Source organism: Gossypium arboreum, chromosome 9 (genome assembly GCF_025698485.1).
Source record: "Gossypium arboreum isolate Shixiya-1 chromosome 9, ASM2569848v2, whole genome shotgun sequence".
In the NCBI taxonomy this organism is placed as follows: domain Eukaryota; kingdom Viridiplantae; phylum Streptophyta; class Magnoliopsida; order Malvales; family Malvaceae; genus Gossypium; species Gossypium arboreum.
Genome location: NC_069078.1, coordinates 6,325,718 through 6,348,513, shown reverse-complemented (window position 1 = coordinate 6,348,513; position 22,796 = coordinate 6,325,718). Strand labels below are relative to the sequence as shown.

At 36.8% G+C, this 22,796-nt stretch overlaps 1 protein-coding gene across 1 annotated transcript; it reads left to right on the top strand.

The window, feature by feature from the left end:
• The first annotated feature begins 7,280 nt into the window (after positions 1–7,280).
• On the top strand, positions 7,281–9,106 carry LOC108455587 (uncharacterized). The gene is made up of 6 exons (XM_053018558.1): positions 7,281–7,657; positions 7,748–7,797; positions 8,177–8,300; positions 8,383–8,490; positions 8,745–8,795; positions 8,922–9,106. Exons 1-6 carry the CDS (start codon positions 7,423–7,425, stop codon positions 9,104–9,106), a joined length of 753 nt encoding a protein of 250 aa, XP_052874518.1. The 5' UTR covers positions 7,281–7,422.
• Positions 9,107–22,796: the final 13,690 nt, after the last annotated feature.

Genomic DNA, 22,796 nt, shown 5'->3' with positions numbered 1-22,796 from the left:
AAGGGTTGTTAACAGCAATTAGATCTCTCTATTGTGTATATAAACTATGCCTATGTACTGAATGAAGCAGCTAAGAAATACAGAGCATTACCTTCAGATATTTCTCTTTAGAATTTGGTTAGTTTCTATCACAAACTATGATAAGACAATCTTAGAGTCTGATGGAAACATGCCCTTGAAAAAAGCTCTACCTAGAAGGAATGGCCCGCACCAAAAGGTTAAATGTTCCTTTTCACTCGAAAGAGAAGCAACTAAAGGAGAAAGGATATGTGAATCCTGTGACTCCCAAGACTAAAGTAGAAAGAATTGCTAAAAAAAAAAGGATCAAACTATTCTCTCCATTGCCTGTACCAATCGGTACGTATTGTTTTCTAAGAAAATATTGAGGAGCAAAACATCGACGAATGAAGATTTGGTGGTTGATGAATCAATGTGATCTTGGAGAAGAATAATTTTCTAGAGTTATTAAGCTTTGTGCAACTGTATATCAAGGAGGTGGTCATGGAATTCTATGCCAATCTACCGAAGTGGATCAATCGGATTAATTACATATAAAAATATTTTTTTGTATATTTAATAATAAAGTATATAAAATATTAGTGGAAAATAATTTTAAAAATCATTATTTTTATTTAAATTATTCTTTTATTATTTTTATTAGTAATTTCAAAAATAATATTTTTATTAAAAATTTGTTCGTGTTCAATTATATATTTAACAATGTTCAGGTTTCTAATCTGTCTTGATAACAAGCACATCTTCGTTAACCAATTGCAAATAGTAAGAATAAATTTTAATAATTTTAAAAAAAAATCATAGTTATAATTGAACTTAATATTTTTTTTATAACTTTTATGTAAATAAGCAAAAGATCAAATTTTGCAATGTCCTCCATCACCATTGATTGAAACATACTTAGGGGAAGTTGGTTTTTTGCGCGTGGCCCTTGTAGGCCAGGGGTATAAGTTGGACCCGAAACTCATAAGCGCGTTGGTGGAGAGGTGGAGACCCGAGACACACACTTTTCATCTTTCATGCGGTGAGTGTACTATCACTCTAGAGTATGTGCAGTTACAGTTAGGGTTACCCGTGGATGGGTCGGTAGTCACCAGGTCTGTTCAGTTTGCTAATTGGGGAATCATATGTTACGATCTTTTGGGTGTGGTTCCAAAGATGATTTGCGGAGGTCTGATCGAAATGGCCTAGTTACGAAATAATTTCGTGGAGCTGATAGAAGATTCTATTGAAATATACTCGGGCATACATCCTCCAGATTGTTGGGCGTATTCTGATGCCGAATAAGTCATAAAACCTTGTACATTTAAGGTGGCTGCTGAAACTCGTCGACTTTAGAGGAATGAGCCAACTAAGTTGGGCGTTCACTGTGTTGGCAGCATTGTACCTGGAGATGTTTCAGGTGACAAAACCAGAAAAAATCAAAATTGGCGGTTGCATTTTACTACTACAATCATGGGCTCGATACCGCTTTCCATTTTTACGTCATCGAGTGGACTACCCGTATACATTCCCACTCGTAACAAGGTAAAATTCAATAGATATTACCATTATTAAATTGATTTAAAATAAAATTATTATGCTAATAATTTATTTAAATAGGTGAAACCATGCCCCGAGTCACGTAGGATTACCTACTGAGCTTGAAGATATACAGCTTCTATTAGACCAACGATTGGAAGCAGATGTATGTATTTATTTAATTTTGAACTATATAAAAATAAAGTAGTTGATTTCGTATTTAGTATTCAGTAATATATATAACTAATGTTTTGATCACGTTCATATAGTTATATACAAGGACCCAGCAATTCAGGTAGTAATTCCTAATAAATTCTTTGTAAATCCCAACGCCTGGCATGTTAAGGTCCCATTGGTGGTATATGTTATCGTCAAGATGCACGAGGAAAATAAAGTGTTGCAATGGTTCAGATTCTGGCAATCTATTCTTGTGGCCCCTCAAGAGCTTGATGATCTGCACCATATCAAATTATGGTGATCAGATACAAATTGGCCTGTATTCCACTCACAAAACATCAACATGTGGAATAACAGGTATGATTTTTTACCTACTCGCAATACAATTCTCATTCCGAAGTTAGCATGCGATCTGGATTACATGTCATGGTTTAGGATCCATGGCAAACTATATTTGTTAGGGGAAGAGGCAAGGTGTCGGCGTCCCCATACGAGCAGGCCACGACGGGCCCCTTTAAATCTAAGGGGTGTGAAACGAGTGCATAATCAGTGCCCATGAATGAACCGACCCTAACGGCCTCAGCACCGTCGCCCTCACCATACTCCTTTCAGTATGTATCACCTTATTCTGGTCCATATCCTAACCCTTTTATTTTTACACGGGGACAAAATGTTGCACCACATTTTTCTGCTCCTAGTCCATGTAGATTGGACTACTAGTCATCCATCCTCAATGTGGTACACATTCGTGCCATCTCATTTCCCGATGATGGTGAGGCCTATGATGATGTATAGGCCATCTATGAATGAGGCACTAACGGAGAGTTCACTTGCTATCCCATCGGCTTATGGGACTCAACATAGTTACATTCATTCATCGTGGGTGACGCAAACACCTTCGAGATCTTTATTCTATCAAGGTGGGTCATCTTACCAACCATCTATTTATATATCGGGGGATGCATGAATGCAAGGATCTATATCAACTGAAGGCAAACTCTGAAAACTACAACCCCACTCGGAAGCTAAACCTAGAAGGAATCCAGAGCGTAATAGTTGACCATGCCGATGTGGCACAGATTTTGACATGCATATGCACTGATGAATTGTATATTGTATCATTTAAGAAAATGGAAGTTCTTTTGAATCTATTTTGTACACAGTCTGACTTTTATACTATTAAACCCTAATCAAAATGGAAATTTACTTTGATTATTTTCAAATAGCATAGTAATAAGATTTCATTTGAAAAAAAATACCAACTGTTTTGCTGAAAATTCACTTGAAGAAATATCAAATTTAGTTTGGATTAACAATGGCTAACAATTCTCATGAAGACATATATTCTAATTTTTAATTTTGATGTAGACAGGACAACATTGTATGACGCGGGTTCCTACACGACCCGCATAATCTCTGTTGGTTTGAGCACTCCCGAATATCCATGTTGTCGGATATTTGAGCCAAGCACGGTCGACCTTTTGGTTTATGACGCAATTCTCTATCAGGTAACAACTTAAATGGATCAAGAAATATAGATGGCCACTTATGTTCATCTGAGACCGGTGGGAATACGTGTCTTCACACGTTGTACAAGTTTTCTAATTTGTGCACTTTGTCGACAAACCTATGGGATCCAAATGGAGATTCAAACAACCTGCAATTGCATGAGCGCATGGAAAATGAAGTGCGTCAAATATCTCATAATTGCAAGTCCTATTTCTCAGGTGTACCTGATATACTCCCCTAGTAATACCTTGGTTTGGTCTGTCAAACTCCATAACTTAAAACTGTAGGACGTCACACGAGTGACAATCTGCGTGCATGCAGTTGGCTTGTGCCTTACCATTGTTAATTTCTTCCACTACCATTGGGCACCATACATGGCCTCCCTGCAATTGTCCGGCATAACTTGCCGTTCGCTTTGGGAACACTTTCGCCAAGCGGAAGTATGTCTCTTTCACAACCAAGGTTATCAACAAATGACACATTTCTTTTGAAATGAAACTGATGTATTCTGCCAAGTTCGAGGTCATGTGGCCATATTGTAGTCTACCATCGTATGCTTGTGTCCACTATTCAAACAGTATGTTTTTGAGGTATGATGCCCCTACCGAGTTAGTTGACCATAATATTGCCAACATATCATGAAAATTGTTCTTCATGACCTCGTACCCTATCAATATAAGTGCATAGCGACGATTATATACCAAAAAAAATAATAATACAAATGGAATATTACAAACCAAATAATATTGATGGCGATTAGATACCCATGTTGGCCACTTTTCGTTGTTCAACTGTAGATCAATATTCCCGATAGTAGTTGGACGCAACTCGCCTTAGACAGTATCGATGGTATGTGCGATCCTAGAGGCTTCCCAGTCATTCAATTGCAGACAAGATTCTAGTTTCCCAATCCGAGATGACTCATATATTAGGTTGGGGTAGACATCCCTTATCAACCTAGATAGAAAAAAATCTCAATTGTTTGCTTTCTCCCCCGCTGTTATTGCAAACGCAATTGGAATAATCCTCCGATTACCATCCTATGCCACAGGCAACAACAGTCGATGAGTGTATCTACCATATATGAAGGTATTGCCTATTTGTACTAAAATGCATCCCAACATTGCTTGAAGGTTCAAAACAGACACTTGAACATTCGACACCCACGGAGCAAGCTATCATTGTAGTACACGTGACCCATTTCAAGATCTGTTACACAAACTGGTACATACCTCTCTAGCACCTGACACCACTGCCATACCTCATTGTATGACGCGTCCCACCCGCTGTGCATCTTCTCTAAGGCATTCTGCTTTGCTATCCACGCCTTGTAGTACGAAGACGTGTAGTTGGATTGACTACGAATATTGACAATTAAAACTAACACAACAGTCTTCAAATTTGCTTTCTCCATCGATAGTATAGGCCAGCGATTATATCTGAATCCAACTTTGGATGATCCCGTGAAATACATGCAACCCAACAAGCACGTAAAATTAATTTGAAATAATCTTAAACCCTAAATTAAACTCTAATAACCCAATGATACTGTACTAGATGCAACACATGTATGCGGACTGGTAAACTTTTTTATCATCCATAACCTTATCTTCTTCTTAACAAAAGCCATGATTTTTCGTGAATAGCTGTCATCTCGTATTAAACACTTTCCCTCGAACTTCTTAGATTTGGATTTAACCACATGGAAGTTAACCCCATTCTTCATGCTGTATCATTTCAATGCTGCAAGAAAACCATTTTTACTGGAAAAGTCTTGCCCACTTCCAAATCACTCGAATCAAACGATACACTTCTGTAGCCAAAACTCCTGTGTGGTAGTTCTACAAACTTCAACACATCCTCTGCTGAAAGATTGACATTATGCATGTGGGCTAGTGGTGAGTACGCTGTGAATCATGGATATTCTTCTTCTTCATTTTCACCCCCTTCACCGTCTTCAGGTTCAATTGAAATAGGCTCCAGTTCAGAAAATAATACAACTTCTAAACTATCAATACTAGGCTCCCGGGGTGGATCCACATCGGATCCATTGCCATCTTTGTTCTTCGATCCTCCAACATCTGATATGTTGGAGGTCCCTTCACAAGTGGACGTCGTAAGAAGTACATCATCCTTTCTCGTGTATGTTTCAAAACGTCCAAAATCACATGTCGATTGCCAACCACTAGAAAATGATGCCATTCTCTAGTAAGTATTCCCAGCATTCAACACTGACCCACCGAGGTGCATGTCTCATCTACTAACTAAGTGTCGTGCAAGGTTCGTGTATTCTGTTCTACTACCAAAAGTCGATGGTTCGGTGTCCAGCCTCCCTCGATTGAAATCTAAGGCTAAGACTGATGAATGTCTTCCCATTGATGATTTCGAGATATCATAATGGGAACTTTCTAACAAAGTGGTTGTACTATCGACATTTTCAACCGTTCTCGCCTCTCAAATAGGAAGAGATGTTGAAGTCGCAAGTCCTTCATCTAGTCTTAAAAATTCCACATATATCTCAAGAAACGGTAATCCACTTTTGAGGTGCATCTGTACCATTGCCTCCAAGCCCTGAGCACATTCGATATCAAATGAGTCATATCTCATGGGACTGACCGAAACACAAAATTGATACTTAATAGACGAAACTCTCATTGACACAAATCCAAAGATTTTTCATCTAATTCTTTTACAAAGTTCTGTCAACTCTATGTTCTAGTTAAAAGTCAGTCATGTTGTGTTCTCCAATAAAAAAATCACGTCGTTCTCGGTGTCATAGACCTCATCATCATAATAAATAATAGCACTAACTTTTCCACTTATTTTCAACCAATTTATCTGTCGAGAGAAATTTGAAACACAGAAAATCAAAACATTAAGCAATAAACATAATGCTTCATATAAATATAACACAAAAAATCAACTTATACATTCAACTCCAACTTCTATTCTTTTGAACTTTTTCAATTTCTATTGCTCCAACTTATGCCACTAGAGGTTAAAATATGGGTCATTTATAGCCAAATGGATAGCATCCCACTCGTTTTTATAAAATGCCCCGGATTGTGGGGGTTGAAATTTGTAAAGGAAAAATGCTCCAAGCAAGACGCACTATCAGAAGCAGTACTAAAAAAGGAGTTTAGCTCGAAGTGTTTTCAGTACTTTTGCTGACAGTGCATCCTACTTGGAGCATTTTTCCTCTAAAAACCTCAAACCCACTATTTGGGGCATTTTCACCAACCTCATATTGAGATATTTTTTCAAAATCATCTCCTCAAATTTATTTTCTCAGAAGCAGCAGTATTAAGGAAGGCATTCAGCTGGAAGCATTTTCAGTACTTTTGCTGACTGTGCATCCTCCTTAAAGCGTTTTTTCCTCTACAAAACTCAACTCATCTTGCCAAAATTATTTCTTCAGAACCCATCCCCTCAAAATTATTTTTTCAGAACCCATCTTGTACAAATTATTTTTTTCAAAACCTCTAAACCCTAAAAATTAATTATAACCCTAAACCTAAACACTTAAAAAATTCATAAATCCTAACCCTAAACCTAAACACTTAAATTTAAAAAAAACTCTAAACCCTAATTGGCTTTAGGAAAACATAGACAAAAGTGCACCTACATAGAAGTGCTTTACTAAAGCGTGCCAACTCAGTACACTTTTCTACTTTTCCCTTGAAAACAACGCCAACTCAGTACACTTTTCTACTTTTCCCTTGAAAACAACGCCAGCTCAACGCTTTTTAAGAAAATTAACCATTTCCAGTAATTTTTAACAAAATAGCCCATTTTCATAATTGTTTTTGGAAATGGGCCTTTTCTGGTCATTTAGTCATGAGAATGTGTAATTGGTTGATTTAATTTATTTTTAACATAAAATCGGGCTGGGCTAGTGGGCTATATAGAAGTTATTAATAGTACAGATACTAAAGTGATAATCTAACTATAGTGTAGGTGTCAAAAGAGGTATTAAGCCATTAAATTAAAGATGCTTCCGAGTCAAAATCTAGGAAACCACAAAGCCTCATCTAAAAACAACGAAAGAATTTGAGAACTACATCCAAGTATATGTCACCCATTCTTCCATTTCTTATTTTTGGTTTCATGGACATCATGTGTCAGTGTTCTCTCTTTTATATTTCTATAAATTCCTCAGCAAATCATCGGTGAATCACCATCCTTTAATTCTCTGAGAACATGAATAAGCTTTCTTTCTTGTTATTTTTGCTTCTTGTGGTTTCTTTTGCTTTCGTCAATGGCGAAAAATCAAAAGATGACAAATCAAAAGACGACAAATCAAAAGACGACAAATCAAAAGATGACAAGTCAAAGCATGAAGTCGGAATATGTGAGCTGAAGAATGGGAACATGTCTGTTAAGTTCACCAACTGGGGTGCATCCGTTATCTCGATTATTCTTCCAGACAAAGATGGTTGGTTCCTTTTGTCTGGTTTGGTTTCGATTTCCTTGTCTCTGGGTTGATTTCTTCTATCATATTTTTGGTCTTTCTGCTATTTTTCAGGGAAACCAGGTGATATTGTTCTTGGATATGATGATGTGAAAGAGTATATGGTGAGTTTTGTTTCCCGTTTCTTCAGAGTTTTGCATATTTTATTTCCATGATTCTGTCTTGATTTTGCTTTGGTTTTTGTCAATGGAGACATAGGGAATCACTGAGTTTTTCTCAGTATCTTTCTCTGTCCGATACATTAAAGGAAAAAATGTTACTGATAGATTGTTGTCCAATATGATAATAATAATAATAATATGTTTGAAGAATCTAATCCAAATCAAGACCTAGGTTTCAGTTTTTTATCAGCTTTGATTCTTTAAATATTATAAATGACAGTGACGTCAGGACATTTTCTTTTAATACATTGGCTTGATTATGCATTGAATAGTAGTGACCTGCAGGCTTGTAAGAATCGTGATTTTCTTTTCTAATTTGCAGAGCGATGCTAATTACTTTGGTTCAGTTCTGGGGCGGGTAGCAAATCGAATCGCAGGCGCAAAATTACCATTAAATGGAGCTCAATTTACACTACCGGCTAATGATGGGAAAAACACACTTAACGGTAAAGTTGAATAAATCTCTTAGCTTTCTAAAATTCCTTGCTCTTCTGATACTTCGTGTTGCAATTCAATGGAAAACATTAGGTGGCCCTAAAGGATTCTCTGATGTTATCTGGGAAATGAAGAAGATTGAGAAAGATGCTGAAGATCCCACCATAGTCTTTGCTTATCATAGCAAGGATGGTGACGAAGGTTAGCTATTAAGGAATAAAAGAAAGTATTATAGTTACTGGTAGTTAAGTAGTGGTTAGCTATCAGCAGTTAATTAGTTGTTAGCAGTTACTGTCGTTACACTTTATTGTTTAAGTCTGTATAAATACAGCAGCTGGTTGTTCAGCAAAAGGATAGAAAAATCATTCTTCTTCTCTTCTTCTTGAATTGTGTTTCTCATTATGGTATCTGAGCTATAATATTTTTTTTTCTCATGGCAACTGACGCTATTTCAGGTAATGAAGATGAGCATCGGCAGTCGTTTAATACTACTGCTCATGCAGATGGTTCTTCACACGATTCGGGCAATGCTTCTATGAGGAAGATTCAATAGTTTCCTAAGCATGATACTGTGAAACTTGGTGAACATAACTTTCTTTTGTGGAAGCAGCAAGTCCTGTTGATTCTTGAAGGATATGGCTTGCATGAATTCGTTCTTGGAACTGTTAGTGTTCCTCCACAATCAGTTGTTGATAAAGACGGTAATCTTGTTCCCAATCCTGAATTCTTGTTTCATAAACAACAGGATAAGTTGTTAGCCTCTTGGCTGCTAACTACCATTTGTGATGAGATCTTGGTTTATCTCACTGCTGCTTGATTTAGTTTTGATGTTTGGAATATTGTTGTCTGTTGTTTTGCCTCAAAATCTGCTTTGACAGTCTCCACCCTACGTCACTCTTTGTATTCTCAGAAAAAAGGCCAATTAACTGTGAAAGAATACTTGGCAAAGATCAAAGGCTTGTGTGATAATCGACCGCCGCAGAAATCTTGTTTCGAACAAGAGCGATTAGTGTTATTCTTCTTTGATCCGCTGTGGAGTTTGAGTCGATTAGGATTATGGCTTCTGCAATGCAGGTTCCTCTTGATCTTCTTACAGAAATGCTCGCTGATTGTGAAGCTTGCCAACAAGAATTAGTTTCCAACATGACTTTTCAGGCTAACTTTGTTCAGCAACGTGGTAGCACTGATGACACCATCAGTAAAAGTGATAGAGGGTCTCGACCGCCTTACAGAGGTAATGGAAGATTTTCTCAAGGTAGAGGTCGAGGAAGAAAGTTTAGTAATACTAAACCTAAATGTCAGTTGTGTGGACGTGTTGGTCATACTGTCTAGAAATGCTATTATCGCTTTGATGAGAATTTTAAGGGGGTTTCTGACCAGCCTCTGCAGGCACATTGTCATCAGTTTCAGGGAACTTCAACTTCTTGTGCCGGACATCACTGCTACTCTCATAGGACTGCTCCGACTGACTCTACTGCAAATTCCAATCATGTGTCCTATTCTTCGAATCCTGTGAACTCGACGGTGTGGTACCCCGATTCAGGCACATCCAATAATGTTACTAATGATTTGGATAACTTGCAGGGTGCAGCTCCCTATACAGGTAGCCACGAACTTTACATGGGGAATAGGGCCTCTATACCTGTAGCTCATGTTGGCTCAGGTCTTCTTCAAACTATCAGTAGAGTTTTTCGTTTGCACAATATCTTGCATGTTCCTCGTATTTGTAAAAATCTGTTGTCTGTAGCTCAATTTGCAAAAGATAATCAGGTTTATTTTGAGTTTCATCCTGTTCATTGCTTTGTGAAGGATGTCAAGATAGGGAGTGTCTTATTGGTGGGTCACATTCATAATGGTCTGTACAGATTTGACATGTCAGCTTTCCAAGAATCCAAAGCTGTTGTTTCGTCTTCAGTCACTGCTCATGTTACTAACGTGGCGCCTCCTACTTCTAGTAGTCTTGTTTTTTATTTGTGGCACAAAAGACTTGGCCACCCGTGTGATAAGATTGTTGCTACAGTACTTCGAAAATGTAATATAATTGCAAACAAGCCTCAATTGAGCTCAGTTTGTTCAGCTTGTCAACTTGGAAAATTTCATAAGCTTCCATTTTCTCTTTCTTCTACAGTGTATTCGACTCCTTTTGAACTTGTTGTTGCCGATATTTAGGGGCTAGCTTCTGTATCTTCTGAAGGACATTCTTACTATATTTCATTTGTTGATGCTTACTCTAGATTTACTTGGCTTCATCTTATTAAACATAAGTCTGAGGCTCTTACAAAGTTTCTCAAAAATTTATTGAAGTTCAATTTGGCTATAAGGTAAAGGTGCTTCAAACTAACTGGGGGGAGAGTTTCGGTCTTTTCCTCAAGCACTTTCTCCATTGGGAATACATCATCGTCTTTCTTGCCCGCACACCTCGGAGCAGAATGGTTTGGTCGAAAGAAAACATAGGCATATAGTTGATGTTGGCCTGACGTTATTGGCTCAAGCGAATGTTCCTATGCATCTATGGGCTCATGCTTTTATCACTGCCATCCACCTTATTAATCGGCTCCCAACACCTGTTCTTAATGGAAAGTCCCCATATGAGCTGTTGTACAAGTCAGTGCCTACTTACATGCATTTCAAAGTTTTTGGTTGTCGATGTTACCCTTATCTCAGGCCTTTCAACTCCAATAAGTTACAATATCGATCCAGACCATGTGTCTTTCTTGGTTATAGTCTTGTTCACAAAGGGTACAAGTGTCTTGATGATAATGGTAAGATATTTATTTCTAAACATGTGAAGTTTGATGAAACGTGTTTTCCTTTTTCTGCCCGCTCAAACAATGGTTCTGCTCTCCATAGGATTCGCCCTCAGTTTTTGCATCAACAAACTCATGTCCTAATACTGGTGCCTGCTGATCGACCTGCAAGTCTGGTTACCTCTACTCCATTTGTTGCTTGTAATTCTCCTGCCTTGTAGCCTGGATTCACTAGTGCTTCTGTTTCAACTGATGAAGCTAGTTGCAGTCGTTCTGCCTCTTTGTCTACACCATATTCTTCTCCAGCTGATGCTTGTTCTAATTCCCATTCAGCTCCTGGCAATACTCAGATTGATTATTCTCCAGCTGCTGCATGTTCAGATTCCTATTCAGCTCCTGGCAGTACTCAGGTTGTTGAGGAGGTGGCTGCTCCTCTTGTCAATGCGCATCCTATGCAAACCAGGGCCACAAGTGGCATTTTCAAACCTCGAATTTTTTCAGTTGAACTACATGATACTGAACCTATCACAATTGCTGAGGCATTTTCTTCCAAAGAGTGGACTCTTGCTGCCCAACAGGAATATGATGCTTTGATGGAAAATAATACATGGGATTTGGTTCCTCTCCTTGCCAATAGGCGAGCAGTGGGGTGTAAGTGGATATTCAAGCTTAGGAGTCATTCGGCTGGGTCTATTGCCTGGTATAAGGGTCGTTTAGTGGTCAAAGGTTATCTTCAGGAAGCTAGAATCGACTTCCATGAAACTTTCAGCCCTATTGTTAAACCAGCCACAATTCGTGTTGTTCTAGCTTTAGCAGTGAAGTTTGGCTGGCCGTTATAACAAATTGACATCAATAATGCCTTTCCTAACGGTGACTTAACTGAGGAGATCTACATGGTTTAACCCCCTAGCTTTGAGCAGCGTCATGGTAGACAAAACTTGGTGTGTCGATTAAAGAAGGCTCTGTATGGCCTTAAACAGGCTCCACGCGCTTGGTTTTCCAAACTTAGAGATTTCTTACTTACTTCTCGGTTTGTGCTAGCAAAGTCAGATGGCTCTTTGTTTATTTGGAAAACTGGAGGTATGTTGCTATATGTGCTGGTTTATGTCGATTACATCATTGTCACTGGTAATCATCAAAGTAGCATTGATGAATTTGTCACAGCCTTGGATACACAATTCTCTTTGAAGGATTTGGGGCCTCTCAGTTATTTCTTGGGTATTGAAGTCTTGCCTACTACCAATGGTTTGTTTTTGAGTCAACGCAAATATATTCTTGACCTTTTAAAGAGAGCTAAAATGGAGTGTGCAAAGGGTTCTTTTACTCCCATGGCGACTTCGACGCGTTTATCTCAACATGATGGTAGTGCTATTGAAAATGAGTCTGACTATAGGAGCATTGTGGGTGCCCTTCAGTATGTTCTTATCACTCAGCCTGACATTACATTTGTTGTTAATAAAGTCTGTCAATTTACGCATCAGCCTCTTGATCAGCATTTTAAGACTGTAAAACGAATTCTTCGATATCTTCAGAATACTGTGGAGTATGGTCTTCATTTTACTGCTGCTACCCACTTGGATCTAGTCGGTTTTTCTGATGCGAACTGGGGCACTGATATTGACGATAGGCGGTCGACTTCACATTTTTGTGTGTTTTTTGGTGGTAATCCTGTGGCCTGGGGATCTAAGAAGCAACTCGTTGTCTCTAGGTCCACTGCAGAGGCTGAGTATCGAGGACTTGCTCATACTATTACTGAGATCGTGTGGCTTGAGTCTCTCTTGTCCAAATTGCATATTGTTCCTTCCAAGAAAGCTACCATATGGTGCGATAATTAAGAGCGATTCTTTGTATCACCAATCCAAAGGTCGCATTCAAATTCAAACATGTGGAATTGGATTTATTTTTTGTAAGGGAAAAGGTTGCTGCTGGACAGTTGATTGTGGGGCATGTCCTAGCTCAGGATCAAGTAGCAGATATTTTCACTAAACCCTTGTCTGCTCCTATGTTTATAAAGTTTCACTCGTGTCTCAAAGTTCTTTCCAAACAAGAACCAACAGCAGAGGTCAAGTAGCTGGAGGCATATTAAGGAATAAAAGAAAGTATTATAGTTACTGGTAGTTAAGTAGTGGTTAGCTATCAGCAGTTAATTAGTTGTTAGCAGTTACTGTCGTTACACTTTATTGTTTAAGTCTCAGATAAATACAAAGAATCGGTTGTTCAACAAAAGGATAGAAAAATCATTCTTCTTCTCTTCTTCTTGAATTGTGTTTCTCATTATTAGCAAACCAAGCATCTTCATTCCAAATATGATCATCCACTAATATATTTGGTTTCTGGTAATAGGATTTCCCGGCAAAATCAAAGTCACCGTTCGGTACCTCCTTCGTTCCGAAAACTGGTTGAGAGTGCAGTTGAAAGCTAAGTCTTTAGACAAGCCTACCCCTGTGAATCTAGCAACGCATATCTATTGGAACCTTGGTAACCATGACAGTGGCGATATCTTGTCCCATAAACTTCGAATTTACACCCCCCAATACATGCCCGTCAATGAAGAACTCATCCCCACAGGCGTCCTTCAACCTGTACAAGGCACTCTATACGATTTCCTCGAGTTGAGAACCATCGGGAGCGGAATCAAGGAACTCCAGAAAGGTTACAACATAAACTACGTCATAGACGGTTCTAACGACCACATCAAGATGAAGAAAACAGCAATAGTGAAGGATGAGAAGTCGGGGAGAGTTACAAAACTGTATACCAATCAACCGAGCGTGCAGTTCAACTCCGGAAGCCAGATCAATAACATGAAGGAAAAAGGTGGGGTTATATATAAACCTCATACGAGACTGTGTTTGCAGACTCAAGGGTTTCCGGATGTAGTGAATCACCCCAATTTCCCTTCCCAAATTATTACCCCTGAGAAGCCTTACAAGCATAAAATCCATTACAAGTTCACCATTGCACCATCTGACAAAAAAATCAGATAAGGCATAACCACCAGTTTCCTTCTTTCCTAACAATGAAACTGATGAGATTTGATTTTACCAACTTTTCCGCGTCTTCTTCTTTCTGTTGGAACATTGGCAGCAACTATACACAATACAAGCTTAAGTTTGCTATGAAACTAAAAATGAAAACAAACAAAAGTAAAGAGAAGAGTTTGAAAAACACAAAAGATAACTAGATAACATCATTGCTGTCATTGATAAATTTCAAAATATATGAGAGTTACATATGAATTTGATAGTTACCTAATAATATAACTGCTCCCACTAATATGAAGTAAATACAATCTTTGAATCATATACAAAAGAAAGCTGTCATAACAGTTATTATATCAAGTGCAAATCATGAAAATCTAATCCTACTAACTTTGTGAACAAATTACAAAGTAACTAAACTAAGTTACATAGGAACAAAATGATAAAAATGAACCAAGCTAGTCATTGTACTTAGTTCACTCCAATGTTGGTCTCTGCTTGTGTCTTCTTCTTTGCTATTGTGGCTACTGGTTACATGTTGCATTGCAGGCCAATGCTCAACACTCCTCTTTGGACTGTATGCAACATACAACAATCTTCTCAAAATTTCAAACCTTGTAGCATCGAGTGGCTTGGTTTGGATATCAGCCAGCTGGTTTTCTGAGCTACAGTGAACAAGGCTAATTTCTTTTAATTGCTTAGCCTCCCTAACAAAGTGAAACTTGATTTTGAACTGTTTTGTCTTGCTATGAAAGACTGGATTTTTAGCTATGGCAACAGCTGACTGATTATCGACCATGATTTCAGTTGCTTCAGTTTGTTCTTCATTCAAATCATATAACAGCTTTCTAAGCCAAATGGCTTGGTTCACAGCTGCTGCAGCTAGAATGAACTCTGCTTCAGTTGTGGATTGAGCAACAGTTTGTTGCTTCTTTGAGCTCCAACAAAAAACTCTTGAGCCAAGGGTAAAAAAGTAGCCAGAGGTGCTTTTCATGTATGTCGAAACCTATTTTAAAAGGAACTTTTTTAAAAAAAAAATGAAAACGGGAGTGGCCACCAATCTTTTAAAGTGCGATTGGATCACTTTATAAAACGTTTTGGTCTACGAAAGTACGAGAAAATAGGTTCGGGAGCCGGTTACGCACGAGGAAAGATTAGTACCCTTGTAACGCCCAAAATTGGTACCGAATTGAATAATTTTATCTTAATGTCAAAAGTTTGGAAGAATTTAGAAATAAAATCTCTTTTAAAATCGTAATAATTTGAATTAAAAAAGGATCAAGATTCTTTTGCTTAGAAAGAATATAAACATCATATTCAGTATGATTGGACACGATATTTTTAAACTTTCGTAACTAAAATCATCTCGTAATTTACAAAATCCATTTAAAAGGATACTTTAGACATTTAGACAAACGGGAAATTGCAACCCAGCATGTTAGGGCACTATTTCCTGGATTCCTAAATACAAAAGATATTGCCTTGTTTTTTAAAAATCCTTTGGATTAAATGAAATATAAAATTTTAAAAGCAATGATACATTTAACCTATTAAAAAGATTCATACTAAACTAATTAAAGTACATATTTTTAACAATTCATGCAAATATAATGTAGAAAATGATAAATACGACATACATTAAACAATATACATTAACATTTCATGCATATATAATTATAAATAACATAAATATACACATTATTATTTCATGCAAGATACAAAAATAGCAAAATAATGAATATAATGACACAAATTACACATATATGCAATAGTATTTCATGTGAATATAATACTAAAATAACAACATAATAATAAATTTTCATACGATTATATAACGATAACATAATAACAACAAATAACCTATGAGATGAAATTAACATATTAAAACTATACCAAATGAATTAAAAACAACTTGAAAAATAAATGAGGTAAAAATATTTAAAGCAATATATAAATAATAAAAGAGAAATAAAAATAAAAATATATTATATGATATAATAGCTTAACATATATTTATATAAATAATACTATATTAAATATGTATAAAACTTTATAATAGATTCAAGAATTTTACATAACATGATAAATAAAAATAATATATATTTAATAATAGTTTGCAAATTTTAAAAATTATATATAATAAATATTGAAGTAATATAATAAAAATAATATAATGAATAATAATATATAGTAAAATGAGATTATATAATATAAGATATATAAATAAAACATAGATAAATAATAATAATAAACAGCATTTATAATATAAATCATTTTTATATACATAATATTTATAGTAAAATAAATAATATATAAAATATTTAAAATAAATTATATATATAAAAATAGAAAGGACTAAAATTAAATGGAAATAAAGCTCTAGGGTAACATTAAAAATATAAAAAAATAATTGAAACACGCTATAAAGCTTAAGGGATTCACTGGGTAATATAACCCTAATCTCAAAAAGACACCGTTTTCAGAATAGGCTTTATAATGGCCATTGGGATTAAATTGAAATAGATGTTAAAAGTTTGGGCCAATTTACAATAAAAATAAAATGAAATTATAAATTTAAAAATGCGGAAGGGTTAATTTGGCAATTTTCCCTTTAAATGAAAACACGCGGATCCTATTCGGGTCACGAGTCAACACGCGAATCCTAGCCTTGAAACGACGCTGTTTTGGAGCTTATCATTTTAAGCTAAACGACGCCGTTTTTATTTGGCTATAAAAACCAAATATTAAGCCTAATATTCGTTTTGAAGCCTGGTTAAAAAAAATAAAAGAAATCCTCTGAAAGAGGATTTGAGTCTGACCTCGGAGTCCTGTCGAGCCTCCGACTAAGGGCTCACACGCGCTTACGCACCACCGTCGTCCCCACCGCATACGGTGGCCGGAGGCTAAAAAGCCTCGCTTTCCAACGCAGATTAAAGGTACGTCCTTTTCCTCCTATTTTTCTACGATATCAGTACGTATTTTAGAGAGAGAAAGAAAAAAATCACCTCGGTACTCTTTTGTCGACTGTTGATTTCTTTTAGTGTAAAATGTATTCTATTTTTTATTGAATCTCTGTGTAAAACCTCTCCTTTACATTGTTTCTATTCGGCTTTTATAGCCACTGAAAAAGAAAAGAAAAATATATTACAATCTTTGATTTTATTTCTTGCCATATTTGCATTAGTCTCTGTTGTTCTTTTTCCCTTTTTACAGGTACCAGCGAGGAGACTTAGTAATGAACGAGCGCCGATGACGGCACATTGGCGTTGATTCAGTCGTTGATCACGGCGTGATTCGAAGCCTGGAATCATGGCCTAGAATCACGGCACTGATGGTGGGTTACTGGAACGATGCGAGACGAACAGACGCGCCGATTGGAGTGCTTGCGGCGCTTAGGGTTTCTGAAACCCTAGGTCTTCCGTCCTTGGCTTAAGGTTTAGGCCTATTGGGCCCTGTTAGTTTTTTGGGGTTAAGGGTGTAATGGGCTAAGGGTTTAGGCTAATTGGGACAATAAACTGTAATTGAGCCAAATGTAATCTGGATTTGTAAATGGACTGTTTTAAAGTTTCTTATTTAATGGACTGTTTTTTTTTGTTTTAGTTTTTGCAAACTTTGTTTATTTATTTTACGGGCCCGGGAAAAAAATGGGCTACTACAATGTAATCAACAGAGCCGGCCCAGTCACTATCTGAGTATCCAATCAGCTTAAGCTCATTCTCTTCTTCAAACACAATTCTATAGTTTAATGTTCCTTTGACATATCTAAGGATTCTCTTAGCTGCTTTGAAATGAGTCACATTACAGCAGTGCATAAACCTTGACAAGAGACTAACACCAAACATAATATCAGGCCTAGTTGCTGTTAAGTAAAGCAAGCAACCTACTAGGCTTCGATATTCCTTCTCATCGACCTTGTCCTGATTCCTACTATTAGCCAGTTTCCCCCCTTGTGCCATTAGTGTATTGACAGATTTACAATTGGTCATGTAGAATTTTTTGAGAATCTTTGAAGCAAAGACATGTTGACTGATAAAGATGCCTTGATCAAGTTGTTTTACCTCCATACCAATGAAGTATGTCATGATTCCCAAGTCTGTTATTTCAAACACTTCCTGTATTTGAACTTTAAATTCATTGATCAGTTCATTCTTGCTTCCAGTCACCAACAAATCATCAACATAGAGTGATACAATCAACAATGTCTCACTTTCTGACCTCTTAACATAAAGTGTGGCTTCACTATCACTTTTTTTAAACCCCAATCTAGACAAGTAAGTGTCAATCCTATCACACCAGGCTTTTGGTGCCTGTTTCAAGCATACAAGGCCTTCTTTAGCCTATACACTTTATCCTCTTCTCCTGGAATCTTGACTCCATCTGGCTGTTCAATGAAAATTTCCTCCTTTAGAAAGCCATTGAGAAAAGCTGACTTGACATCCAGCTGATGAACCTTCCATTGTTTCTGAGCAGCTAAGGCAAACAGTAGCTTAATAGTGTCAAGCCTTGCTACTGGTGCAAAGGTTTCCACAAAATCAATCCCATATTGCTGGCTATAACCTTTCACTAGAAGCCTTGCTTTATGTTTGTTCAATAAGCCATCTGCATTATACTTGGCTCTAAATACCCACTTGACACCTATAACTTTCTTGTAATCTGGTCTGTTCACTAACTCCCAGGTGCCATTCTTGTGGATCATGTCTAATTCAACTTTTATGGCCTCCTTTCAATGTTTTTCCTTAACAGCTTCCTCAAAATCTGAAGGTTCCACTATTGCAACATCACATCTTTGGTAGACGTCATCAATAGTTTTGGTACCTCTTACAAGAGCATCATTAGCATATTCATTTCTTGGCCCTTCTTCAGCAGGTTCAACAGTGCAGTCTAGATGATCTTCTTCAATCAGACTTACATATTCACCATTCTAGCTCCAAATTTTTTCTTCATCGAATCTGATGTCTTTGCTCACCATAATTTTCTTTGTTGAAGGAACAAACACTTTGTAACCCTTCTTAGTACTGCTATAGCCAACAAAAATTCCTAGAACAGCACTTTGATGAAGCTTGGTTCTCTTCTCAGCAGGGATGTAAGCATAGCAGACACAGCCAAACACTTTGAGGTGTGAGACAGATGGATTGAGTCCATGCCAAGCTTCAAAGGGGGTCTTATCCTTAACAAGATGAGGTGGTAGCTTTTTGAGGAGATATACTGAAGTATTAACTACTTCAGCCCAAAAATGTTTTGGTAGCTTGCTTTGAAACAGCAAGCATCTGGCTATGTTCAACACTGTTCTATTCTTTCTCTCACATACTCCATTTTATTGAGGAGTATAGATATTTTTGAGTTGATGATGAATACCAGATTCCTCACACAACTACTGAAATCTTTCAGACAAATATTCACTGCCATTGTCAGTTCTCAAGGATTTGATCTTGCAACCTGACTGGTTCTCTACTAGAGCCTTAAATCTACTAAAGGCATCAAACACCTCAGACTTCTGTTTCAAGAAGTAAACCCAGCAAAACCTGGTTAGATCTTCTGTGAACAGCACAAAGTACTTGCTGTCATTCAAAGAAGGTGACTTTATTGGTCTACAAACATCAGAGTACACAAGCTCAAGTCTTTCTCGAGCTCTCCATGCCTAGTTTACTGGAAAAAACAATCTGGCTTGTTTACCAAGCTGGAAAACTTCACACACAGTGTCTTTTACTTCAACTCTTGACATATCATCCACCATATTCATTTTATGCTGGAAATCAAGTGATCTATAGTTGACATGACCTAGTCTCCTATGCCAAAGGCCAGTACTATCAACAAGGATAGTGTAAGCCTTCTTTTCAGGTTGATTCATATTAAGCATGAAACACTTATCAGTCATTGTTACTGAGATCAACTCATGACCATATGTGTCCTTAACAATACAAGTACCATTCTCAAAAATTAGTAAATACCATTTTTCAACCAATTGACCAACACTTAATAAATTTTGATCAATGTTAGGTACAAAGAGCACATCTGAAATAACTTTATTACCTGAACCAGTGTTGATCACCACATTGCCTCTACCTTTGGCTTCAATCATACTTCCACTGCTAATTCTGATCTTAGAAACAAAGGTCCTATTGAGGTCCTTAAACAGCTTTTCATTCTCCACAAGCCAATTGCATCTAGCCTTGTTTAAAGTTGCAGAATAGGAAGTAGTAAAGACATGCTCATCCTGAGCTTGAAGGTCCTCAGTAGCCTGAGCTTGAATTCGCTGTTGAGCTGGTGCCTTCCCTTTGTTCTTGCACACTTTCTCTATATGACCAAATTGCTTACAGCCTCTACACTGAATGTCTGGCCTATACCAGCAGTATTTCTCGAAAAGTGTGGTCTTCTTGCAGTGGACACATGGTGGAAACCTCATCTTGCCTGCATCTCTCCTTAGTTTCTCCCTCTTGTCAAGCCAAGGCTTCTTTCCTTTCTGGCTTGAACCTGAACCTTCTTTAGCCTTTGCTTGGAAGGCTCCTTTAGGGTGCTCTTCTTGCTTATTGGCCCTTCTCTGCTCAAGTGCATAAAGAGAGTTCACCAATTCAGATAAGGAAATGGTTGTCAAATCCCTTGAGTACTCAAGTGATGACATTTTGGACTCAAATCTCTCAGGGAGAGTGGTGATAACTTTTTCAACAACCCTACTCTCACTGAAATCTTCGCCTAGTAGCCTTATGCTATTGACAATAGCCATGATCCTGTCTGAGTATTGCTTGACGCTCTCTGATTTTTTCATTTTCAGGTTCTCAAAATCTTTTCTCAAGTTGATCAACTGTTGCTGCCTTGTCTTATCCGATCCCATGAACTCCTCATTTAGCCTCTCCCATGCTTCCTTAGGTGTGTTACAAGCCATTACATCAGACAATCCATTCTGCAAGCAAGCCAAAGCTTTGTGCTTCTTTGTACTCTCTTCAACATGCTGCCTCATTTGAGCAATCATGGGATTAGCCCTCAATGGAGGTGGTTTGAAGTCATTCTCAACTACAGTCCACGAGTCTTGTGCTTGAAGGTATGTTTTCATTTTAACTACCCAAATATGGTAGTTCTTGCCAGCAAACACTAGAGGTGGAGGTGCTGTGAAGCTCATCCTGCTGAAACAAACTCAACAGCTTCTATTCCTCTCTTCTCAAGCTTTGTTCTAAATACAGCAACTAACAACAGAGCCCCTCAAAGACTTTGGCTCTGATTACCATTTGTTGGAATATTGGCAGTAGCTATACACAATACAAGCTTAAGTTTGCTATGAAACTAAAAATGAAAATAAGCAAAAGCAAAGAGAAGAATTTGAAAAACACAAAAGATGATCGGATAACATCATTGCTTTCATTGATAAATTTCAAAATATATGAGAGTTATATATGAATTTGATAGTTACCTAATAATGTAACTGCTCCCACTAATATGAAGCAAATACAATCTTTGAATCATATACAAAAGAAAGCTGTCATAACAGCTATTACATCAAGTACAAATCAAGAAAATCTAATCCTTCTAACTTTGTGAACAAATTACAAAGTAACTAAACTAAGTTACATAGGAACAAAATGATCAAAATGAACCAAGCTAGTTGTTGTACTTAGTTCACTCAATGTTGGTCCTTGGTGTCTTCTCTTTGCTATTGTGGTCTTTGGTTACATGTTGCATTGCAGGCCAATGCTCAACACTTTCATGTTGTAATAGTTCCCCATACGGTAATTCAATGTAATTGTTATAGTAATTCTTTCATTTTTGTGATTTGATGATTTATTCTTTCATCAATCAATTAAATACTAGTAGTACTTTTTCTTTTCATCTACGAACTTGTTGTGATTTAGCTTACTGATTGCTATATAATCAAAAATAATTTTTTTTTATGTGGGACTGGTTTCTAGGCTAAAAATTTGTATCTTGGTATCCTTTGATGTCATTTTCTCAGTAGTTACTATAAATATGAATTGCTGCAGTAATTAAATAAAATTACAAAAAAAAAATTAAGAATGTCATTCTACTTCGCGTCCAAATGACCAAAATATTCTTAAACCAAAATATATATATAATATAATAAATTAGGAGTATGTTGGGCTGAGTAACCAGGGTGGGGTGCTTGATTGTCGTTCCACTTCGCGTCAAAAGGGTCAATACATTCTTAAGCATTAAAAAATAATAAATAAATATAAATAAATAAATAGAACAAAGGAAAAAAGAAAATTACATTTAGGGACTAAGGGTGGAACAAATAGGGTGTCTTAGTAAGTTTAGTAAATTACCTAGCTTTCATGAAATAATCCAAGTCGATTTAATTTTTGTGTGTTTAAGTTAGAGTACTTTTCGGTTTTACTTAAAACAAGTTAAAGGTTCTCTTTGTTTTCATATGCATTATGCCTAATTTTTATATAACTTTGAAGTGATACTTTTTTAATGGTAAAATCTAAATTATCCAGTGAGATGGGAACCATACTTGAGGGCAAGCATGGGCTAAGTAGGGGGAATATGATAATATTCTAAAATGATATAATTTTATGTGTTAATCACATATATATTTTGAGTACGATCCTACTAATTTGGGTTGTTTATGATTTTTTTATCTTGTAAGGACTAAATTGATAGCAAAAGGAAATTTGAAGGCAAAAAGAGTGAATTTAAAGGCAAAATGGGTCAGCATGCGAAATAGGGAAGAAATGGTTTCGAAAATACAAAGTGTAGAAGACTTGGGGCAAAATTTCAAAGAAGATATTTATCAACATAAAACTTTATTTAAATTTGAATTTTATTT